Source organism: Pseudorca crassidens, chromosome 10 (genome assembly GCF_039906515.1).
Source record: "Pseudorca crassidens isolate mPseCra1 chromosome 10, mPseCra1.hap1, whole genome shotgun sequence".
NCBI classification, from domain to species: Eukaryota; Metazoa; Chordata; class Mammalia; order Artiodactyla; family Delphinidae; genus Pseudorca; species Pseudorca crassidens.
This window is the reverse complement of record NC_090305.1, coordinates 81219401-81243599: the sequence shown is the minus strand read 5'-3', so window position 1 is coordinate 81243599 and position 24199 is coordinate 81219401. Positions and strand designations below refer to the sequence as shown.

The 24199-nt window shown below is 41.0% G+C and overlaps 1 protein-coding gene across 3 annotated transcripts in view; it reads right to left on the bottom strand.

The window, feature by feature from the left end:
* The window catches only part of SYNPR (synaptoporin), a 290110-nt gene that overhangs the window by 36167 nt on the left and 229744 nt on the right, over positions 1–24199 (bottom strand). For all 3 annotated transcript variants that reach the window (XM_067755077.1, XM_067755078.1, XM_067755079.1), the window contains one exon: positions 5945–6143. In XM_067755077.1, the coding sequence (XP_067611178.1) occupies positions 5945–6143 (199 nt within the window). The remainder of the gene's footprint in view (positions 1–5944; positions 6144–24199) is intronic.

Below are 24199 nucleotides of genomic sequence, written 5' to 3'. Positions count from 1 at the left end.
ACATTATACTTGGGGCAGAATTTCAAAATAATCTCCTCATTTGATCTCCTCCGTTTATCCTCTCATCATCCACTACAGGCTGTGAAGTTGTCTTTACTATTAGCCCAGCCCACCTGGGGAGGGAGTGCCTTGGCTTCCGGGTGGAGGTTCACTTCCTCCGCCAGGTAGGTCACCAAAGTCCATCTACATAACCTCTAGCAGGTCATTTGTAGGAGAGTCATAATTACTAAATAATTTTCCTCACCAGGCTGGATGCTTTTAGTTCACCCATATACACACATTGCTTGGCCTGTTGAAGATACAATTTAAGTGAAATACACTTAGACATGAAGTATAACTAACATGAGGAGAGAAGAGAGAAGAAAGAGGGAAGAAAGAGAAGAGAAGAGGGAAAAAGGGTGAGGAAAGGGAGGAGAGAGAAGAGGAGAGGCGAGAGAGGGGCTTCTCAGCAATTTCTGAATAGCTCAGAGACTGCAATTCTGATTTCCATCTCTAATGACAGCCAAGAAAGATGCAGTTGAGAGTAGGAACACGCGTTGGATTCTCTGAGCATCCAGCTCTGTGCCTGCCTCCTATTCTCCTCTCCGTGATGGCCTCGGCCCCTACTTGACAATGGGGAGCCTTATTTTGTTACGGGGTTAAAAATCCACCTTCCAATCACCTCATAGAGCGGGGTTCCAGAAACAGAAAGGTTAACTGGAAGGCTCAACCTAGCAATTGCGATCTTAGAAGGAGTCCTGAGTCGAGCTTGATCGTGTGGGACTTGGCAGCGGGTGGGGGCCGAGGAAAGAAAGTGCCTGGGATAAGGGGACTGGAGGAGAGTAGGATTGTGAGGGCTGCAGGCAATTAAAGGAAGGTGCCTGCAATTCCTCTTCAGGGGGCTAAGGTACTACCTAGTAACGGGCAGGAGAAAAATTAACCTGAGGATAACGACAGGGCTACAATTAGATACCATTAATCCATCACTGGCTGGCGTGCCTCTCCCTGAGCAAAGCTCTTTGTAGGCATTAACTCTTCCTTTTCTTACAGCAGCCTTGTGACATGTGTATTATTATTAGCTTCATTCTATAGATAAAGTCGTAGGCTTCCAACTGTTAAATAACAGGTCATACAGGGGGATTAAAATCCAGGACCCCAAAGTTTAGCTACTACCCTCAAGACCACTGGCCTAAGAGTCTGAGTCCTTGTTCTGCCATTAGCTTCTTTGACCACAGGCAAGGTCCCTAATCTCCCAGCGATTCATTTTCCCATGCCTGGTGCTTGATAAAGAGAAGTCACAGTGAATCTGTGGAATGAGGCTCATTGTAATCGCTCCACGTCTCTCTCAGGATTGTTTTGAGGTTGGATGGGGAATATGAAAATATTAGGAATGCATCGGGCATAAAACAAATGTGAGCCATGGTACCACCGCATGACCGCAATGGTTGTAAACACTTCTGGTCCCATAAACTGCCTCTGGTCAACCTGATCTCCTTTACGGGAAAAGGAGAGCTTCAACAACACAGCCCCTTCCCTTCCCACAAAATCTTAAAGTGAATATTGATTCTACTTGACATTTAGAGTAGTTACTTTAAACCAAATCTCTCCTGAGAAGGATTCACCAAAATGTGGGATGGTGTTTATTAGATACTCATTCTGAGAGCACTTTGTCAGCTCTGTAAGATAAGTTATTTTTTTAAACTACTTTACATTAATATTAAAAAAAAAAACACCCTAAAGCCTCACATCGTCACTATTTGACATGAGATCTGAAAATGGTTCAGAACATCCTGTCTCAGAAATCTAGGCAGGAGATTTGGCTTTAAAACTGTACTCTAAGGAACATGACAGAATGATATAACCAGAGGTGACATTTCAATTCCACAATCATGAACCATTCAGGTGGCCAATTCTGCTTTCTGAGAAAGATATTTATTCATCTGTACAAGAAGGCACTCACTGTGGTGACGTACAGTAGCTGGCTGAGTTTTTGGCCTGATTTTCTCACTATTGTGTCATTCAGCATCATTAACAATTATGTTACTTCTAAAGACATGCAGATTCTCATTTTCACTTAAAGGTGGGCAATCTTCTCAAGCATATTCAGTAGAGAAAGATACCTTAAAAAATAGCCATTGATCATAGCCATTGGCTCCAGTCTGCCTGACATTGCTCATGACTGCTTACAAATACACAGTAATCAGTCCTGGTAATCTCTGATTTATAACAGCCATTGATCTTGGGCATGTTTAAAGCCTGTTTTCTATCACTGACATCCCTTATGTGCAACAGAGATAAACAGCAGAACCCTCTAGTTATCCTAGCATCATAGATTCACGGCAGCCATTCTATAACTCCAAATGGATTCTGAAGGCAAATTTTAAAAAACCCTCGATGACAGTCAAAGAAGCAGAGAAGTCTAGGGGTTCTAGGGTTTGGTTTCTCTATATCCTGAGCAAGAAAATAACAGGAGCTGTCCAGGTGTATAAACCAATTTGTCCTACCCACCTATGCCCCTCCAAATTTGTAGCACATTGCCTATCAGGATTTTGGACCCTCTTGCATGGTAGTTATGAATTTGGGCCCTGGATTTGGAGAGACCTGGGTTCAAACTCTACCCTCTGACTATTAGTAATGTGACCTGGGAGAGTTAATTGGGTAACTTCGAGCCTCCCTTTCCTCACCTATAAAAGTGTATAACAATACAAGCTACAGTTGTTGTGAGTATTAAATCAACTCTACACAGCGTAAGAAACTCTATCAATACCAGCCGGTATTATTGTTGTTACTATTATCAACACCATCACCATCCTCATCACTTTCCTCCACAGTGATCTTATCTGTGCATGATGTATCCTGTCATGTCCTAGAGGATTACAGAGAATCCCGAACTACAGAATAAAGGGGAAAAAAAATCCCTAAACAAACAAAGCAACAATAACAAAAGAATAGTTAGTGACAGGAACAGAGAGAACAAGTAATGATCAGTAGCCATCTTTCTGAATAAATAGGCTTGGCTTTAAAAAAGTACAATTACTGTTAGTTTAGTATTTGAAGGTTTTCTTAGGTATGAACCACATTCTTGAGATCTTGCTCACACTGTGGACTGGCCTTAACCTACTAACTCACAGTTAAGGGTGGGTACCATAGCCCACCCCTCCCTCCCCAGTCACGGCCCCACTGTGGTGGGATTAGAAGTGGAAAGGCTTGTCATTTGCAGGTGCAATGGCATCATACTGATCCTCTACATTCATTCTGTCTCTGTGACTCTTAGGATTCGGGCTCGCTTTTAAATTAACTTTTATCTGCTAAGTAATGAGCACATCAGTTTTTTAATATCACTGAAGTCTCACCTAGGAGCCTTTCCCTTTTTATTACTAGAATTAACTCCCCGCTCCTCTCCTTCTTCCACGATGTAATAAAACAAAACCTACCCAGTGTAGTAAACAATTCAGGATTTCATTATATCCTGCTTGATGGGAAAGACTATTTATACAGAGATGAAATAGCATGGCCTCACAAGGTTACTTCTTATGAGGAGAATGTAGTTTTATATAACAAAATAGAGCTTTTCCCACTTTATAGGCAAACTAACTGAGTCAGTTTCTTCTCTCTGGAAGTCAGAGTATTTCCTCAGACTTTAGAATTCTATGAGAGTGTCTGCATGTATCCAGGAATGGATGCATACATGTCAGTTTTATAGCATACATACACATACACACACACACACACACACACACACACACACACACACACGTATCTCAACCTCTTTGATGTATCTATCTACACGTCATGTGAGGGTTAACCCCAAGGTAGGTGACACTGTTAAAGATCTTTTAAAATCATTAAGACCAGTAGCTCCAATTTGGCAGGGAAAATTAAAAAAAGAAATCTGTCCAAAGGTTCAAGTTGTGCTGATTGACTCTTCTTTTTCCACAATAACATACTGAAGTGCTATAAAACAGATCTTTCCCCAGTCCCTTCAAACTTAATCATGACGTTTTACAAATAAGGGTTTCTCCCAGCTACCCTTCAAAACATGCTGATTTTAAGTTTCTGGTCTCTATAATATATAGATTAGACTAGAGATCTGTAAAATTTATTTCACTCATGTACTCCCTATAAGAATTTGTAAAAACTGTGTGCCTATTCGTATAACGTTGACATAGAATTTTGTTTTTATTAAAAGTGTAAACAGTTGCAAGAGTATAATGTTGGGCATAAGTATTGATATTTAAAAATATATCCCATTGTATCAATTTTTAGATGAATTCAATGGAATTGTTATTTGATATTCTCTATTACCCATTTAAAAATTATTAAACAAATTCCTCATTAACAGTCAGAAACTTTACATGTTCTTTTTGTTCTCCTTGAACTTGTATTTCCATTATACTTCCCCCACCGAATCATAGCCTCATATAACATTTTTTTATACTGGAAAGCATTTTATCGATCACCCTGTTACATTTCTTTGAAACAAAAATATGTATATAAATTAAAATTACTCTTTGATTACCCATGACCCTAATGCTTTAAGTATCAAAAATTTTTCTTTTGAGCTGGGTAATCATTAAAAATGTTATTAATGCACAATTGTCCAAAACAACATAAAGATATTATAAATGTTAATAATTATTAAATTTTAAAAGTAAAATTTTTATTAGAAATGTATGGGACGGTTTTTTCTTCAATTAGCTGATGTACTTTTGAGGGAAAAATATTACTTACTTATAACATGGGACTTGATTCAGCATAAATTCTATTTCCATTTCTCGTTGTACAGATGTGTTGAGAAGGTTTGCTCACAGAAATGAGTAGATGAGAATGGATGGGGTTTTGTTATAGTGATGCCATTAATTTCTCTGAATTCCTTCTGAGTAATATGTCCCAGACCACAGAGTGATCTGTCATCAAAGTTACTTTTTAATGATCTATCAGCTGACATAGATTAGGAATTTCTATTTTATTGAAAGGAAAAAATTGGAAACCTCCTTAGATGCAGAAGGATACACTACCCAGCCATTTGAATAACTCACTTTTGTCAATACCAACACCGATATTTCAAATGGTCCTTTTTTTTAGTGCCTCCAAGGTTTCGCAACCTAGCAATATCCCGTGTGTGGGGATGGAAAAGAAGGATGCTTTTAGTTTATAAAAGGGGAATAGGTGATTAAGAAAGAAGCATTAACATATTTTCAGAAGCAGGGCATTCTCAGTAAGATAAGTTTTAGGCAAATGTACATGAGAAAGCTGAAAAATTTTAAATGTATTTCCTTAAAGTTATCCATGCTTATGTACCCCTCTGAGAGTTGTGTTCCCCTAGGTGTCTGTGTGTCCCTATTTGGACAGGCTGAGCTAGATTGGTTTCACCCAGGTGAGTCCTTGAACCATTGTGTAAGGAAAAGAAAGTGGGGGCGGGTTGGTGGTGGAAAGAGATAAGATAGAGACAGAGACAGAGACAGAGACAGAGACAGAGACAGAGAGAGAGAGAGAGAGAGAGAGAGAGAGAGAAAGGGAGATTCAGAGACAGAGAACTCCATCTTCAAACTAAACCATTCTATGACCAGTCTATCATATACCAAAGGAATAACACATTTCAATAAGTACAAGTCACACTGTCTAAACAACCAGTGAGAAAAAATGGTCGACTAACTCCATAATACTGGAATTATAAATAAATCTGCCGCAAGCCTCACTACTCTTTCCTTGATCTCATGAGATTTCCAAGCATTTATTGCAGAGGAGTTTCTAGCAACTCTTACAATACTTCTCCAGCGAAGGGGCACAAAAGAATGACAGGCATCATGTTTTCGTTTTAGATCTAAGAGATCTGGATGAAAAAGAATGTGATTGCCTTTCAAATACATGCCCTGAGGGCTCAGGTAACTGCAAAGCCTTTAAGCACTGGAAAAAAGAAATTAGAAAGGACAGAAAAAGTTATTTCATAAAGCAAACCACTTACTATGAGTGGACCCCGGTTGTTTTCTCGATACTTGTTCTGGAAGAAAATGTAAACGACAGTGGCGGCCAAGGAGTAGAGGAAGGCAAAGACAGCCACGGTGACGAAGAACTCTGCCGAAGATGAGGAGTCGCCAATCAGGGCCACCTTCTGCCGTTCCTTCCCCTCACAGGTGGGCACCTCAAACGTCACCTGGTGTAACCTAAAGTACCAGAGATACCAGAGAGGAGAATCGTTAAAATGCTCTGGAGAGAAAACTCGATGCCATAAGTGAGATGTGATTTGAGACCTTCATGGCATGCCTCTGTGACAAATTCATTAGAGAAATTACAGAGACTGTAGCTGGACTCGTGGAAGCAGATACTGCAGTTAAACATCATTGCATTAGGTTTCACAGTAGCTAGTCACTTTAGAGAGCGGGGAGGAGGGAAGGGGAAAGTGATCCTGAAATGATGATGGGTTAGACTATGACATCCTCCCCCTTAAGTTCTCCAGTGGTTTCTCATTATACTTGGACTCACACCCTAAATCCTAAGCGTGACCCACCAGGTCCTGGCTTACGGTCTTTTCACTGCCTGTTCCCTTTCCCTCAATCACTCTGTCTCCTGACATTGCCCATGGCTGGTTCCTTCGTGGCATTCAGGTGACAGCTCAAAATGTCATCTCCTGGGAAAGCCTTTTCCTGACTATTAATCTAAAATAGTACTTTTCCCTTAGACATTTCTATCACATCTCCCTGTTCAATGTCATTCATAGCGCCCATCACCAACCACACTTCCTTGGTAACGTATTTAATTACTTTTTTTTAATTTTCTGTCTCCACTTGATTTGGGATCTTGACTTTCTTCTTCTCTGTAAATCCTGAATGCCTGACACTTGTTAGACACTCAGTAAACAGGACTTGGATAAGTGAACATTTTTCTTGATTCTGTAAGATGACTGATACGCCCTAGTTTGAGTGAACTTTGAGAACTTCTATTTTAGAGAATAAGTTCTGTCAGGACAGCATCCAGGCCCAATATATTACTTAATAGAGAAAAATAAGATTTTGGAGGGCAGTACATTCTGCTCAATAAATGACACCTAAGGAAGATGTGTTATATCTAGTACATGGCTCATGCTGTGAACTGGGTGGTGATCTGTAATTCAATGTAGGAGCCAAAATTCTGCTTCTTCAGAAATGACTAAATTATTCCTTGAGTATTAGGGAGGCACTTGGAAATAGACATGAATGAGGCTTAGTGATATCAGTAAAGGAAGACCTGGAAAATTATTTACAGAACCAACAATGATGATAAAACCACTGACGAACACGATAAATTCTCAACTTATGCTTAAGAAGTATTTCTCTTACTAAGCAAAACTTGATTCCTTTAAAATATATTTTTTGCGTACATTCTCTTACAATTCGGATAATGACAAAATGATAAAATAGTAATACTAATAGCAACTAACATACTGGAGCATTTATGTGCTAGATATTGTTTTTTTTTCTTTTTGCTGTACGCTGGCCTCTCACTGCTGTGGCCTCTCCCGTTGCGGAGCAGAGGCTCCAGACACGCAGGCTCAGCGGCCATGGCTCACGGGCCCAGCCGCTCTGCGGCATGTGGGATCTTCCCGGACCGGGGCACGAATCCGTGTCCCCTGCATCGGCAGGTGGACTCTCAACCACTGTGCCACCAGGGAAGCCCTAGATATTGTGTTTTATATGTACTGTTTCATTTAATCCTCACAGCAGCCCTATGATGTAGGCATTTTATTGCCCCTTCCCCCTTTACACATGAAGAAACAGGCTTAGAAAAGATTAATTTGTGCTAAACCACAAAGCTAGTAAATAGGGCCAGGAACTTTTTAACTTCTACGTTAATCTGTTTCTATTAAATAATGAGGATATTAAAACTAGGATGAGTTTTCTAAAAAGTGGAGCCCACGGACAACTAACATCATAACTATGGGTCTTGTTAAAAATGTATATGCCAGGGTCTGCCCCAGACCTACTGAACTGAAATCTCTAGGGGTGTAGCCTAGCTGACAACCAAAGAAGAAAACTCCAGTCCCCCTAAGTTCCTTATTTCTCAGAAATCTATTCTTTTTCATTTATTGCTTGACTTGAGAAAACTGTTTACATAGCTTGATTTTGCTTATTTATACTGAAGATCCTCTTGTTTCTTGTCAACCAGAAAAGTGTACAGCTTCAGCAAAATTCAGGAAAATAGAAGCATTCGTCATGGTTATGCTGTAGAGACCCTTCCTCCCCTTGCCAGAGATACTAACATATTTCTCAATAGCTGAGTCTGTGGGAATGCTGAAAAATGAAATAGATTGAAAAGGTAATCATGCCAATTATTCTGATGGAGGTGATTTTCAAATAATGAACACTTTTTTTCTCACTATCTTGTATACGTCATCCATGCAACATATTTTTTAAAAACATCTTTATTGGAGTATAATTGCTTTACAGTGTTGTGTTATTCTCTCACTTCGTCCCAGCTTACCCTTCTCCCTCCTTGTGTCCTCAAGTCCATTCTCTACATCTGTGTCTTTATTCCTGTCCTGCCCCTAGGTTCATCAGAACCATTTTTTTTTTTAGATTCCATATATATATGTGTTAGCATACAGAGAAAGTTTTTCTCTTTCTGACTTACTTCACTCTGTATGACAGAGGGAACCCTCTTGCACTGTTGGTGGGAATGTAAATTGATACAGCCACTATGGAGAACATTATGGAGGTTTCTTAAAAAACTAAAAGTAAAACTACCATATGACCCAGCCATCCCTCTACTGGGCGTATACCCTGAGAAAACCATAATTCAAAAAGAGTCATGTACCACAATGTTCATTGCAGCACTATTTACAATAGCCAGGACATGGACACAACCTAAATGTCCACTGACAGATGAATGGATAAAAAAGATGTGGCACATTTATACAATGGAATATTACTCAGCCAGAAAAAGAAGCACTCAACCTGTATTTTTAACAAGAAGCTCTGTAGTTCACGCAATGTCTAGATTCTGGGGATAACACAGGGAACAAAGATAGATGGGCTGGTCCCTGCTCATGTTGAACTTCAAGTTTAGAGGGAAAAGATAGCTCTTCTGAGAGGAGCCCTAGGCTAGTCTGGGGGTGGGGTGGTCAGGCTAAGATTCCCTGTGGAAGTGATTTTTAAGCTGCAGCTTGAAAAGTGAGTAGAAATTGTCCAGATCAAAAGCTGAGAAAAAAGCACAGTGAAATACAACTTCACACCTGCTAGGATGGCTACAATCAAAATGATTATAAAATTGGAATAAGAAGAGTTAGTGAGATTAGATTGGAATAACAAGATAGGATTGGAATAGTAAGTTCCAATTAGAAAGCTGGGAACTTTCATACATTGTTGGTGGAAATGTGAACGGTACAGTCACTTTGGAAAAACAGTCTGGCAGTTCTACAGGTGGTTAAACGTAAGAGTTATCACACGGTCTGACAATTCCACTCCTAGATACATATCCAAGAGAAATGATAACATTTGTCTGCACTAAACTTGTACTAGAATGTTCATATCAGCATTATTCATAACAGCCAAAAAGCGGAAACAACCCAAACATCTGTCAGCTGATGAATGGATAAATGAAATGTGGTATAGCCATAGGGTGGAATATTATTTGTCAATACGAAGGAATGAAGTACTGATCCAAGTTACAGCATAGATGATCCTTGAAAACATCTAAGCTAAACATCTAAACAGCTAAGTGAAAGAAGCCCGTCACAAAGGACCACACATTGTATGATTCCATGTATAGGAAATGTTCAGAATAGACAAATTTATGGAGACAAAGAGTAGGTTAGTGTTTGCCTAGGGCTGATGGGGGAGGATTGGGGATGATGGCTTAGTGGTACAGGATTTCTTTTTGGGGTAACGAAAACACTTTAGAATCGATGGTAGTGATGGACACACACTCTGTGAATATATTAAAATCCATCCAATAGTACATTTTAAATGAATGAATTGTATGGTATGTGAATTATATTTCAATAAAGCTGTTAAAAAATAGAGATGAAAGAGCATGTATCAAGATCCTGAAAAGCCAAGGAGCACAGCACATGGGATGAAATATGCCTAGGGATCTGGCATATGGCAGGAAGGGATGAGTGACGGAGGATGAGATGGAAAAGTAGCCAGAGACTCTCACTGCAGGGTCTTGTGGGTCAGGTTATAGACTTGGGTCTTTATAACTTTTAAAATTTTTCCTAGTGATGACAACTTTTAGGATTTATTCTCTTAACTTCCATATATAACATATAGTATGTTATATTTATCACGATGTACATTACATCCCTAGTACTTATTTATCTTATAACTGGAAATTTGTACCTTTTGAATGTCTTCATCCAATTCCCCCTCCCCGCCACCTCCACCCCCCAGTACCCACAAATCTGATTTTTTTTCTGTGAGTTTGTTTGTTTTTGAAGTATAATTGACCTACAACACTATGTTAGTTCCTGTTGCACAACACAGTGATTTGATATTTCTATACATTTCAAGATGATCACCACGATAAGTCTAGTTATGATATTACAACACAAAGATATTACATAGTTATTGACTATATTCCCCACACTGTCACTCACTTATTTTGCAACTGGAAGTTTGTACCTCTTAATCTGCCTCAACTATTTCTCTCCTCCCTCCAGTCTCCTCCCTCTGGCAATCACCTATTTGTTCTCTGTATCTATAACTCGGTTTCTGTTTTGTTATGTTTGATCATTTGTTTTGTTTTTTAGATTCCACATGTAAGTGAAATCACACGGTATTTGTCTTTCTCTGTCTGACTTATTCCACTAAGCACAATACCCTTTAGGTTCATCCACGTTGTCGAAAATGGCAAGATTTCATTCTTTTTTTTTCATTTTTTTTCATTCTTTTTTATGGCTAATATTCCACTATATATATCTTTGTCCTTTCGTCTTAATGGGCACTTAGGTCGCTTCCATATCTTGGCTATTGTAAATAATGATACGGTGAATACAGGGGTGCATATATCCTTTCTACTTAGTATTTTTGTTTCTTTGGATAAATACCTAGGAGTGGATCTTTATCTGAAGACCAAGATTGGCAAGATTTTCTTATAATAAACGACATGTAAAACAAAAATAGCAGGCAGGACCACATCACCTGTGGCAACTATTTAGAAGCAGGCACACGTGCTTTCCAGATGTTAGGATCAGCAACGCTTCCAAACGCCAGTTCCCTCAGCTCACACGTACAGACTGGGTCTGCAATTTTTGTGTACTCTGAGAGCAGCAGGAAGGGGGAGAATAAAATAAGTTTTTTCTGTGCAGTCAGCTGAATATCAACATTTTCCTCGTTGCTAACTTATCGCATTGATTTACAGTAAATGTTAATGGTGCTTATGGGCACAAGGCAAAAAAAATAATCACTAACAAATCTGCCATGCTTATTAATACCAGTGATCTATAGCTTGGCATTTAGCTCTCAAGCCACATGGGGTAAAATCAGGAGCAAGAGGGAAAACAGAAGTGAAGCTCTATGCTGGTGTCTGTTCCGTGGAAGGCAATAGGGATCGTTTGTAAAGCAAGAGCACATCAGCTCAAAATGGTCTGAGCATAATAATTCATACCACTGAACATTTTGAATGCTATGGGATGGCATCTATTCCTAAATATATTTTACCAGAAAGGTTCTTTTAGGTAACAGTTACATACATATGCATAAATATATATGCTTTATTTTGGAGGGAGAGATTTTAGAATCAGCATGTGTTTAGCAGCTATAATAACTTTGGAAGCAAATAACATTCATTTAGAACCTAAACAAGGGAAAAACCGTTCTGTACAGACAGAGCGGGTCGGCTGATGGAATCTGGAAACTGACGGGGCCACCTCTGATCTTCTGAAGGACTAGTCAGGCAGCAACTGCTGAGCCTCCAACAGGATGAAATCCAATTTGTTCATTTCAAATGTATAATTCCCTCCTCAGCTGGCCTGACTCAGTCAAGGGGTAATTGAATTTTGTTGGGTTTTACTGCATTGTGTCAATCCACAAAAAAACCCTCCATGTGATAGTAGGTTCTTCTTTTTTCTTTTTAAAATTTTACCAACACTTAAACACAGCCTTTTAAGCATTTCACTCCTGCTTCAATTAAACTAAAGGAACTGCTGGGCACCCATAGTTTTTAGTTCTGTTTGTATGGCTTGGAAGAATATTAAGCAAGTTGGTGTTGCTTTATTAATAAAAATATTTATGACAACACCACCACCATTTTTCAACCTCCAGGCATTGTGTTAGCTTCTTTACTGGCTCATATCTCAATGCTCATAACAACTATCTTAAGTAGGTACTATCTGTCACCATTATACAGATGAGGAAACTGAGGCTTGAGGTGGGTAGTGAGCTTGCTGTAGGTCACGTGGTAGTGGAGGGCAGAGGTGAGTCTGAATGCAAGCAGATTAGGAGGACCTATACTAGTAACTACGGCACATCCCTGCCTCTATGCTTCTATACACTACCAAACGTAAAATAGATAGCTAGTGGGAAGCAGCCGCATAGCACAGGGAGATCAGCTCGGTGCTTTGTGACTGCCTGGAGGTGTGGGATAGGGAGGGTGGGAAGGAGGGAGACGCAAGAGGGAAGACATATGGGGACATATGTATATGTATAACTGATTCACTTTGTTATAAAGCAGAAACTGACACACCATTGTAAAGTAATTATACTGCAGTAAAGATGTTAAAAAAAAAAGTTATAGCATCCTTAGATTTCCAGACAAAGGTCTGTATAAAAATGACTAAACCAGCTTTCCCATGCCATCTAATCTAATGGTAGACGGATAGTTTACACTGAATAAAATTCTAAACCAACATTCGCTCTGCTTCCACCTCGAAGCACGTGAATTAGGCATCGTACAAGGTACCTAGCAATGATGGAGTTGAATCCCTTTAGGCCGACCAACAGGAAGTCATTAAAAGCTTCCTAGTTTCCAAATTTTGTGCTGGGTTATTCTAACATTTCCTTTAGAAGCAAGTAGAGGGCAAACGAACCTGACTGCTTCACGTACTGAAATTGTGATCATCGTAGTGTCCATGGTTCTTTACAGGAGGGGGCTAGAGGCAGCACAAATTCATCTTCAGAGAGCACTGTACCATTAAGGGCATCTGGTAGTAAGACTTTTGAAGTTGTTGACAATATCTTTCACCGGGTGTGGAAGGAAATTGGACTAAAGCTCCTAATAGCACACCTGGGGGTGGTTCAGTGCAAGACAGTAAGGACACATCCCACGGGTGGTGATCCTACCCAGGAGTTAATGTGGGAAGCATTAGGCTGTTGGGGAGCAAGCTGCTGCCACTGAATTTCTGACGGCCAGGATTCAAGTGGCCAAGGTGGGGACCAGAGGGCAACTGGCCAGTTCTGGTGCTGAGCACGTTTCTCTTCCCCAGATAATTTTCTACAGCCCCTGTTTCAATCCTTTTCGATCCCAGTTGATAAAGACTCTAACCCTCTTGCTCCAGTTCTTTCTCTCTTCCCAGTAGGAAATACTGGCATTTGTCTGGTTTTAGATTGACTTTTCCTTTGCTAGTCATGTGTGTGTGTGTGTGTGTGTGTGTGTGTATAATAAGTGCATTTGCCTGTGCATTTACACACTCATAGAGACCCCTACTCACTCAGTCTGTATGATTCACAACAGAAATCACTACAAGATCCTGGAAGTTTACACACACTTTCACACACTACATCTCATTCCCCCCCCCCCCCCCCCCAGCAACCTTCTCCATTTGAGAGACGAGGAAGCTGGAGCTCAGACATCTTAAAAGAATCATCAAAGATCACCCAGTCGGCACAGAGAAGGTAAACTCCACTACGCTCAGGTCCTTCATTCATTCAGGAGGAATTTGTTGAGCCCTGCGTGCCAGGCATCAGAGAAGCTAAGATGGGAAGGCAATAAGTTGTGAATGATGCGAGTAGAGATTATGTATAGGACGTTGAAAAGGACAAGTCCCCTCTGACTGTCATTTCCCCTGGTTTTCTTACTGAACCTGAAACATGGCACTTGGTGACACTATAGTGATAGTGAGTCCACCTCTACTACCACTGGGTGCTAATCACCAACTGACAACATTATTGAGCACATACTAGGCCAGGCACCATGCCAAAGGTTTTCACGCATTATCTCACTTAAACCTTCAAACTTGATAAAGTGGGTACTATTTCCCTTCTTTTAGCAGTGAGGAAAGTGAGGAACAGAGTGGTAACACAACTTTTTGAAGCAAGGGCCTTGAAAAGAGTCTATCCAACCCCAAAGTTTTTACTCTTAGCCTCCCACATGAAAAAAATATAATGCTATTCACTGTTTTTATCACTCACATATTTACTGACTTCCCACACCATGGCTGCCTTTTCTGAGAGACTTCTTATAGTTGGCTCTCTCAATCTCTCCACTTCTGTTTGTTTCTCAACAGGACAGTGGTCATGGACTGAATGTCTGAATGTATGGGGTCCATGCTCCCCAGGCTCACGGGCAATTTCAAACTGTTTCTGAAGACTCACATGTTGATTAGAGCAAGGTTTTCCTTTAGGCCACCAGCACCTCATAAGGCATATTTATATGCTGTGGTCAAAATCTGGGGAGTGTCTCACTTCACAGAGCCTCAGGTACAGGATCTACTTGGAGTGGACAAGGCAGAAGACGGGGACAAGGTGAGGACTGAGAAGAGTCTTGGGAAATACGCTGGCTGCAGTGAGAGCTGAGAGGAGGCTCCAGCATCTGCCCTCAGGTTGCTAAAGTTGGACACAAGTTTGAAGTCCTCATCTTGCAAAGAAGACTGGAGAGACTTTGTCTGAGATACAGGACTCAATGACCGTAAGGTGATAAGGATCCGTTTACCTGGAATGCCTCTGTTGACAAAAGGGGTCATTACTAGGCTCTAGCCAACGTTAAAGAAACAGCAGAAATAGAAAACAATCCAGTTCACAAATATCCTTCTAGAAGCACCTCAGGGATTTTAATGATGCTATTTGTTCCCACGAAGGTCAGTGGACCTGGAGGTGGTACCTACACCCCTGTCTGCTAGACCTGAGAGCTGACTTCCAGCTCCCTTATTTTCAGGTAAATGGCATTGTCTAGGCAGCCAGAATCATTTTTCCAGATATTTTTGTCCTAACCTTGGTTGAGTCAAAACCAGCTTCATCTCCAAGACTTGCAACAAAAGCACATCAGGTATTCACTAAAAATATTTTACTAGAAGAAGAAATCAAAACTAAGGGAAAGACAAAATGCTGTATGCATTTCTGTTCTTTTTTTTTTTTTGCGGTACATGGGCCTCTCACTGTTGTGGCCTCTCCCGTTGTGGAGCACAGGCTCCGGATGCGCAGGCTCAGTGGCCATGGCTCACGGGTCCAGCCGCTCCGCGGCATGTGGGACCTTCCTGGACCGGGGCACGAACCCGCGTCCCCTGCATCGGCAGGCGGACTCTTAACCACTGCGCCACCAGGGAAGCCCCTGCATTTCTGTTCTTAAACACAAGGGCATTTCTCCCTGGTGTGATTATGTATTAAATGTACTAAAGCTTACTGTTTCCATGGGAGGAACATTCCATTACTTTTTGTGCTCTTCACTTCACTGTTAGGGAAGATAGTTGTTTTCTTAGGGAGAGTAATAATAAATATCAGACAGAGGGAACTGAGCTAGACATCGGAAAATGCAGTCAGGATTACTGCAAACACTACTCTTTTCTACACAATTCACTGTGCTTGTTCATATGAGGACAAGGCTGGAAAGTGACCGGCTCTTCCCTCAGTGTGTGCGTGTCATCTCCATGGGCCACAAAGATATTTATCCAATTTACTGAAAGTGCGTTATACTAGAAGGATCTTTTCAAATTTCCTCCCTCCTCCCGCAAGTTTGCATTTATATAGATAAACATTTCAAAGTACAAAGGAAGACTCCAAGGTGATAAAAAAGGAATGGATCAGTGGAAGCCAGGGCATGGCCTGGAGTAGGACTGAAAGAAGAAAAACTCTATGAAACCCGTGTAATGACTTGCAAAGAGGCACTGCCATTCTCAGTAAGCTGTGATTTATTAATTTTAGTTTCTTCAAATAGAATTTGAGTCATAGGGAACTCAGACTGCCCCTACATTGTCAAATTAAAATAGATAATGAGGTCATTATCTTATATTTCAGGGAAAATCTTTTTTTTTTCCCCTCTTGTTTGCCTTCCCTGGACTGTGGTGCTGTACTCAAGTGAGTTATGAAACAAACAAGTCCCAGAGGTTTTTTCTACATTTGAATGTCCAGACAACTGCCTATCTCTGTCCATTTTATTTTGTTAGTATGGAAATGCTTCACGAATAAACAACTTAAAGGGTGTGACTAAAAGATATTTATGGGGGCTTCCCTGGTGGTGCAGTGGTTGAGAGTCTGCCTGCCAATGCAGGGGACACGGGTTCGTGCCCTGGTCTGGGAGGATCCCACATGCCGCGGAGCGGCTGGGCCCGTGAGCCATGGCCGCTGAGCCTGCGCGTCTGGAGCCTGTGCTCCACAACGGGAGAGGCCACAACAGTGAGGCCCGCGTACCGCAAAAAAAAAAAAAAAAAAAAGATATTTATGACATTCAGAACACACACAGGTCGCATGGGAGAGGGCCATAGAAATCTATCTGAGCTGAAGTTTTGTTTAGAATTTAGGTCAAACTGATCTGACTCATTAACAGTCAAAACAGGCTATGTATAAAAATTCAGTCAATACAGAAATGATTAAAGGAGGAAAATGTAAGGTTCCTCATAATTTCATTCAGTATTAACAACTTAAAAAATAGAAATCAAACAGGTTCTTTAATCTGCCGTTTAGTACCTAATAATATGACCAGTAAATATCTTATTTTTAAGGAAGATTTAGCTTATTCTTAACAGTCATAATATACCTACAGGATATATAAATTATATTGTGTAGAATGTTCTGTATTAGCACACGTTGCACAACGGTTTTCTTAATGATCCCCCAGTGGTGGAAATTTTGATTGTTTCTCATTTGTAACCATTAAAACAATGCCTTGAACGTATATTTTTGGATATCTGTATGATTGCTTTCTTTGGATAAATTTCTAGAAGCAGAGCTGCTGGGGAAAGGAGTATATTAGTCTGGGTTCTCCAGGGACTAATAGGATAGATATTTTAAGGGATTTAAGGAATTACTCACATGACTATGGGGGCTGGCAAGTCTGAAATGCACAGGGCAAGCCAGCAGGCTGGCGATCAGGTAAGAGTTGATGCTACCGACGAGAGTCCAAAAGCCTGGACAACTAGAATTTCTGCGTTGCAGTCCGAAGACACAATTCCTCTTTTCACAAGAAACCTCAAGTTTTGCTCAGCAGACCTTCAACTGATTGGATGGGGCCCACTCACATTAGGAGATAATATAATACATTGCATTTATTGTAGTGCTTGCATGCAATGGGCAATTACAGCTACTACTACTAGGTGAACTGCAAACAGTTTCCAATGCTCAAAATTCAAGGTGTTAAGTCTAATTACTAAAGTTGATTTTAAAAATCCAAATGCTTTCAAAAAGCAGAATTCCGAGACCTAGAAATATGACGTGTTCTATTACTATATTGCTCTGTCAAAAAGTCACCCTATCAAAGCACTTATTTGGTCATTTTCTGCTGCTGCCTGCTGTCATTTCATTCTTCACATAATAATGACCTCATTGAATGTTCAGGATAGGGAAACTAACAACCCTTGCTGGGTAGGAAATTCAATATATCTGCCAGATTATAATAAAATAAGAAGAAATCGTTTATACACATAGAACAAAATGCAATCTCCTTTAAACCACTGAAAAGCTATTGCCCTGTCAAGCGGCTATGGAATTGTAAACCTCCAATTCTTCGGTTGTTAATATTGAATATTACCACAAGTACATAAATGCTTTTTGGAAAAAAAAAAGCCTGAGGCACAAGGAAACACTGTTCATCTTAGTTAACTAAACACAGTTTGTTCAATGTATTTATCAGCTCAGCATGGAAAAAGTGCTCTTCGTTGTTAGCAGATACAACGTCACCCATGTTTCCGATGCTTTGCCAGTGTCAGGGGATGAATCATACTTTTTTCAAGTTGCATCTGGAACATGACAGGTAAGAATTCATTTTCTGCACAGCAACCAGAAATCTCTTAGAAACATAAATAGGAGCGTGTTACTCCCCTGCAAAAAGCTCTCCCTCAAGCTTCCCCTCCCACTCAGGGCCATATCCAAAGCCCTCATCGTGGCCTACAAGGACCGACATCATCTGGGTCTTGCCCACTTCTTTGCTGTCATCGGGCCCACTTGCCACTTTCTCTTCCTGAACACAACTACCCTCAACCACTGGGGCCTCTGAGCTGGCCTCTATGTTGTCCACAGTCAGCTTCATCTCTTCATTCGGGTTTCAGTGCAAATGTCACCACCTCTGAGAGGCCTCCCGTGACCATCCAAAGTGCATGTCCCACCCCTAGTCATTATCTTTCACATTACCCCATTTCATTGCTTAATTTATCTTGTTGTTTGCTCTACTGTCTGTGTGAAATTTCCCTTCTTATTTGTGAAACTGTGTTTTGCCTGTCTCTCCCGCTAGGCGCTCTAAGTAGCATGAAAGCAGGGATCCAGTTTATTTTTGCTACCTCTCTGTGACTGAGCACCAGGGCAAATCTGGTTCCCAGTAAAGACCCCATATGTATTTGTTAAATTAAGAAGAAAGGAGGGATGCAGGGAAGGGATGCAGGGAAGAAGAAAGAGTAGAAAGAGAAGGGATAGATCTCATTAAATTCCTAAGAAGAGATATTTGTCTGGAAGCTGACCCTGCTTTTACCTTGCAGAAGAGTAGGAAGAGATGCCTCACCTGTTGTGTCAGAGGAAACCAAGACTCAGAGAGGTGCAGGCGCTGGATCAAAGTCCCATACAGCAAGAATCACGACGCAAGCTCTCTGCTCCTAGATCGGGGGACCTTCCACTACGGTGAAATTCCTGTGAGGAAGAAACTCTCTGGTGGCCCAGAGAGGCCACACCTGGAGGCTCGAAGAGCCAGAGGACTAGAAGCCCCAAATGGAAGGCAACCTCGGGGGCCTGGGGGCCTGCTGGAGAAGCCCAACAAAGAGCCCGACCATCCAGGCCTTCTCAGGCATTCCCCATCGACCCTGAATGTCTGAGCCACACCTGTGCAGCTGGGTGCTGCCTTTGTCCCAGTCTGTCAGGACCAGGCTGCAGGATCACACACTTCCAGCCTATCCCCCACTCATTCATTTATTCATCCAGCCAAATCCTACATGGAAACACTGTGCCAGAGATTACGGATACCAGAGCAAACAGTATGGAGATGGTCTCTGCTCTCAGTCTTTGTTCTAAGAAGAGGCAGACAACTGAACAACCCGTATCAATAAATGGAGATGAGGGGTTTAAGTCCAGGGGTTTATAGGGGCCCTAAGCTAATCTAGGCAACCAGAGAAGGCTTCCTGGGGGAGGTGATGTTTAAGTGAAGCCTGGAGGGTGAAGAGGGTATAGTGGCTAGAGAGCTGGGGAAGGGCGGGCTCGAGGCCTAGAGGTGAGAAAGTGTGTACTTTGAGGTACTGTTTTCTTTCAGAAAATGGCAACAGGATTGCCATAGTCACTTCTATCATTAATGGTGATAATAGTAACAATAACAGCTAGCAGGTATAGATCCCTGCCTTTGTGCCAGCCACTGCACTCTGTGCTTTACATACCATATTTCCTTTACCAGGGACCTGAGAGGTATAATCATTATTATCCCTGTTGTACAGATGAGGAGACTGAGGCCGATCATAGTCCTAAAAGGAATGAGCTGGCTTCCATCCCCACCCGTTCTGGCCTAATACAACTGGTCTGTCCAGAGAGACTCTTCTTGCACAATGGAGCGTTCTTCACCTTGCCTCTCCCAGGCATATGTTACGCTTTCCAGCAGACAGGATGTCTCCTCAGCTATTCCCAGGGGTTCATCTGAGCCAGTTCCCTATTCACCTGTAGTGGGGAGGAGCTGGGGAAAATTTTCAGAATGGTTGATGCACGAGAAACTAGCTTGTTAAAAATTAATTGGCTGTGGTGGTGGCGGTGTGATGAATTGGGCGATTGGGATTGACCTGTATACACTGATGTGTATAAAATGGATGACTAGTAAGAACCTGCTGTATAAAAAAATAAATAAAATAAAATTCAAAAAAAAATTAATTGGCTGAAAAACCAATCTGCCAAAGAATCAATTAACCTGAAACCGTCAAGGAGACTTTTACCACAGCCGTTTTGCCGCCATGTTTGAGGTTAAAGATGCTCCTCAACTGGAAGGCTGGTAAAGATGTAGGGGTGTGTGTGTGTGTGTGTGTGTGTGTGTGCGTGTGTGTGTGTGTGTGTTGGAGTGTGGTACAGGGCTTGGTCCAGTGCAGCTAATACATTGGAAATATTTTAGGAGGGAAAAATCTATCTTTCAGCAAAATGATTATTTGGGGAATTGGCTCAAGGGAAATGTCTTTCTTGCATATTTGGTTCTTGTGGGAATGAACAGAGACCCTCAGGGCCACCCCACACCATCCCTGGAAAAGAACTCTTAGGGAATGACTTGGTGCCTTTGAAGCTAACATCAAGAATGAGACTTTGTCCTTCACACTGCCCAGGGGAAGGCATGAGGTGGCTTCCTCCCATCGCCCATCCTAGTCTACATACATGTTTGTGGTCCCAGGCAGTCCTGTTCTATGTCCTGCTTAATCCCATGCTGCTTATCCAAGCCAGCCTCCTGAACTTCTGTCTCCAAATAACTCACCCCAATTTGGAGCAATCTTCCATGAAAGACCATTGTATACAATGTCTAGCAAGGATTCTACCAGAAAGACTTTGAATTTTTCAATGAGGCCAGTGATACCAAGCTATTCATTGAAGGGTCCAAAAAGTCTTCAAAAGGAAAACAGTATTTAGTCATTGGAAAGATTTCAAACAAAACAAAACCAAAAATGCTTCTCCTATGTTTTTTTCTTCTTGAGTCATAGAATGTTCAAATGGAAGAGAGAGAAGCTAAATCCAACTTCTTCCCCTGATAGTTAGAAATCAAGGTCTAAACCATGTGAATATATGCTGCACATAAGTCTTGCAAGTAATTTCATGTTCAATATTTTTATTTAGCTCCCTGGAAATACTTAATGTTTCTGAAAATTGTAGATCAGAACTCTTCAAACTGTGGTTCAAAGACCCCTGAGGATATCTGAAACCCTTCCAGGGGGGTCATGAAATCAAAACTATTTTCACAATAATACTAAGATATTATTTGTCATTTTCAATCTCATTCTCTTGCAGGTATACGGTGGAGTTTTCCAGAAGGAAAACTGTTGTGGGACGTAGCCATTGTTCTGATGGCTAATAAAAACGTGTATTTGCATATTTTTATATTTTATACATTTCTTAGCTTTGATTTCTAACACGGTGATCTTCTAAATATTCATAGACATATTCTACACAAGTGAACAGTTCTTTGTGGTCTTCAATCATTTTTAAGAATGTAGAGGGGTCTTGGGACTTAATGTTTGAGAAGCGCTGCTCTAAATGAAGATTTTTTACTTTCCCCAAATTTTTCATTTTTCTTATGCGCGTTTTTGATATTCAGGTTATATGGGCGTGCACGGCCTGATACTGAGTACCTATCATGTGCACATCATCACACTAAGCAATCATTTTTATTGTCATCAGCCAATGAGTGTGTAGAGTATGTATTAGTTCCCTGTCCTTGGCAAATACTGAATAAAGGGCTGTTGTATTGGAACTGTAGATGACACTACCTAGACATCCTTTATCCAGCTGACTGTGCACGCCTCACCTAGAGGGCATACACCTTTATCTCAGATTATGAGATGAAGATTTAGATGATAATAAACATAGAATTACATGCAATATTATATGTGCCTTACTCCACAACAAGGACCAGCTCTGTGTACTCTCCAATGAGGATATCTTGCTGAATTCATGCTCCTTATGTTACAGCTCCCTTCCGTCTTCCTCTTCCCCGTCCTTATCATGCACAGGCTCATCTCTTTTTCTGCACTTTCCCACTTAAAGTACTACTCAAGTACATTTCCACAATGAAGCCTTTTCTGAGGATTACATGCCTCACTACTTTCCCCATCTTTGCGTTACCCGTGCTTCTGTTTTCTGCACTTAGCCCTTCATGAGTAAAGTGTTGTTTAGACCCCTGGAGTCTGACTACCCACGTTCAAACCTCCACCATTTAGTTGCTTTTTCGCCTTAGCAAATTTCTCAATTTCTTTGTCTGCAGAGGATGCTAATCCCAGTATCTACTTCTTCGGGTTGCTGCAAGGATTAAATGATATGATATACATAAAAAGCTTATTAGCACTGTGCCTGGTACAGAGTAAGTGCTCACTAAATACTATCATTATATCTGATGGAACGAATAGCTGTGTGCCATGTCGCAGACACAGGTGATGCCTTGTACTGTATTTCCTTGGCCTACCTGAGTGCAGGCAGCTGCTGGAGATGTTGATAAAGCTCCCGTCTTACGCTCTCTTCTCTGTCTGAGGGCCTCCCTTGGCCCGAGGAAGCCTGTTCTGCTGCAGAGAAGGGCAGTTGGAAGTGTGTGCGGGGTTAACTCTCTTGAATGCAGCCTGTCAACACTTGGGGATAAATGTCCCAGCCTCCCTGGCCCCTGGTCTTAGGGGCCTTGGGTGTGTTCCATACAGTTTCTCAGAGGATGCCAGCAGGATCGGGTCCCAGTTGCCCATGGTGGTAACCTGCTCACTAATGCAAATTCTTTTGGCTTTTCTCCCTTCTCTGTCTCACTTTCTTCACTTTTTTGCTTGTGCCTCTTGGGATCACCTCACATAGGAGCTCCCTGTTCCCAAGTCTTTGTCACAAGGTCTGCCTTGTGGGGTACCCGAATTAAGACAGCTCCCAGCAGTTTCAACTGTTAGAGTCATTTCTCAGGGTACATTTACGTAAGGCAGGGATCTCACCCTTTTTCTTTTAATTGAGATGTAATTGACATACAACCTTGTATTATTTTTAGGTATACAACATAATGATTTATGTATATATTGCGAAATTATTACCATAATAAGTTTAGTTAACATCCATGACCACATATAGTCACAATTTTTTTTCTTGTGATGAAAACTTTTATGATCTTAGCAACGTTCAAATACAGAATACGGTATTGTTAACTACAGTCAGCATGCTGTACATTATACCCCCAGGTAATACTTATTCATCTTATAGTTGGAAGTTTGCACCTTTTGACTGACTTCACCCATTTTCCCCATCCCGAACCCCTTGCCTCTGTATGGCTTGACATGTTTTGTGGACCTACACCCAAGAACTCCTTGCTGAGTGACTGATATATTTTGAGAAAATTTTTAGTATTTAGATTCAAGACAAGGAAGTCCTATGATAGTTCTCATCACAGCTGATGAGCTTAATTTTCTCTTTGTATTCCTGTTAGGTTCAAGTTTGGAATACAAAGTTATGAAAGCTTGACCCCTTTTTGGAAAATTTCACCTAGGAACTGTAAATTCTGAAAATGAGCCATAAACAGCGTATATTTATAAAAATAACTTCACACTTCGTTCGGTGGATTTTTCTTTGTTGAGGAATCGCCCATCTATTGAGTGACTAGTACTAACATACAACGATGCCAAAACATACACTACAAGCTACAGAGTTGTATATTTTTTTAAGTAATGGAAAACCTTCAAACTATGGAACTGAAGAATAGATGTCCTGGTGTAGAGGTGGAAACAGAAACGGGGAAAAGAGAAAAGGCCTTTGTTTCCTTCTACTAAACAATGGCTGGAATAAATTAGGAGTCTGGTCAGGTGAGGTTCATTCTTTCCAGTAAAGTAGTTAGGCTCATGTTTGTTTCATTTATGGCTTACATATGACCTGCCATTTTCAGAAATGTTTTGGTAACTGTAGATTATATAAACAATAAATAATGTTTAAAAAAGTGAAAAATAGAAAGAAAGGTATACTAATAGTGTGTAAGATTAGTACTGAAGACTGTATGGGTAAACTATTGCCATGGTAAGTCTGCATAATAAATCATGCCCGAACTCAGAGGCTTCTAACAACCTCTGCCTTTGTGTCCCTAGGTTGGCTGGAGTAGCTCTGCTTGGTGTATTCATGTTAATTCTGGTGCTCAGGATGAAGGCGGGCACAACCACCTGGAGACCTTTTCTTGCTGATGGAAGAGGCACAGGAAGGTAAGCAGCAATACGCCA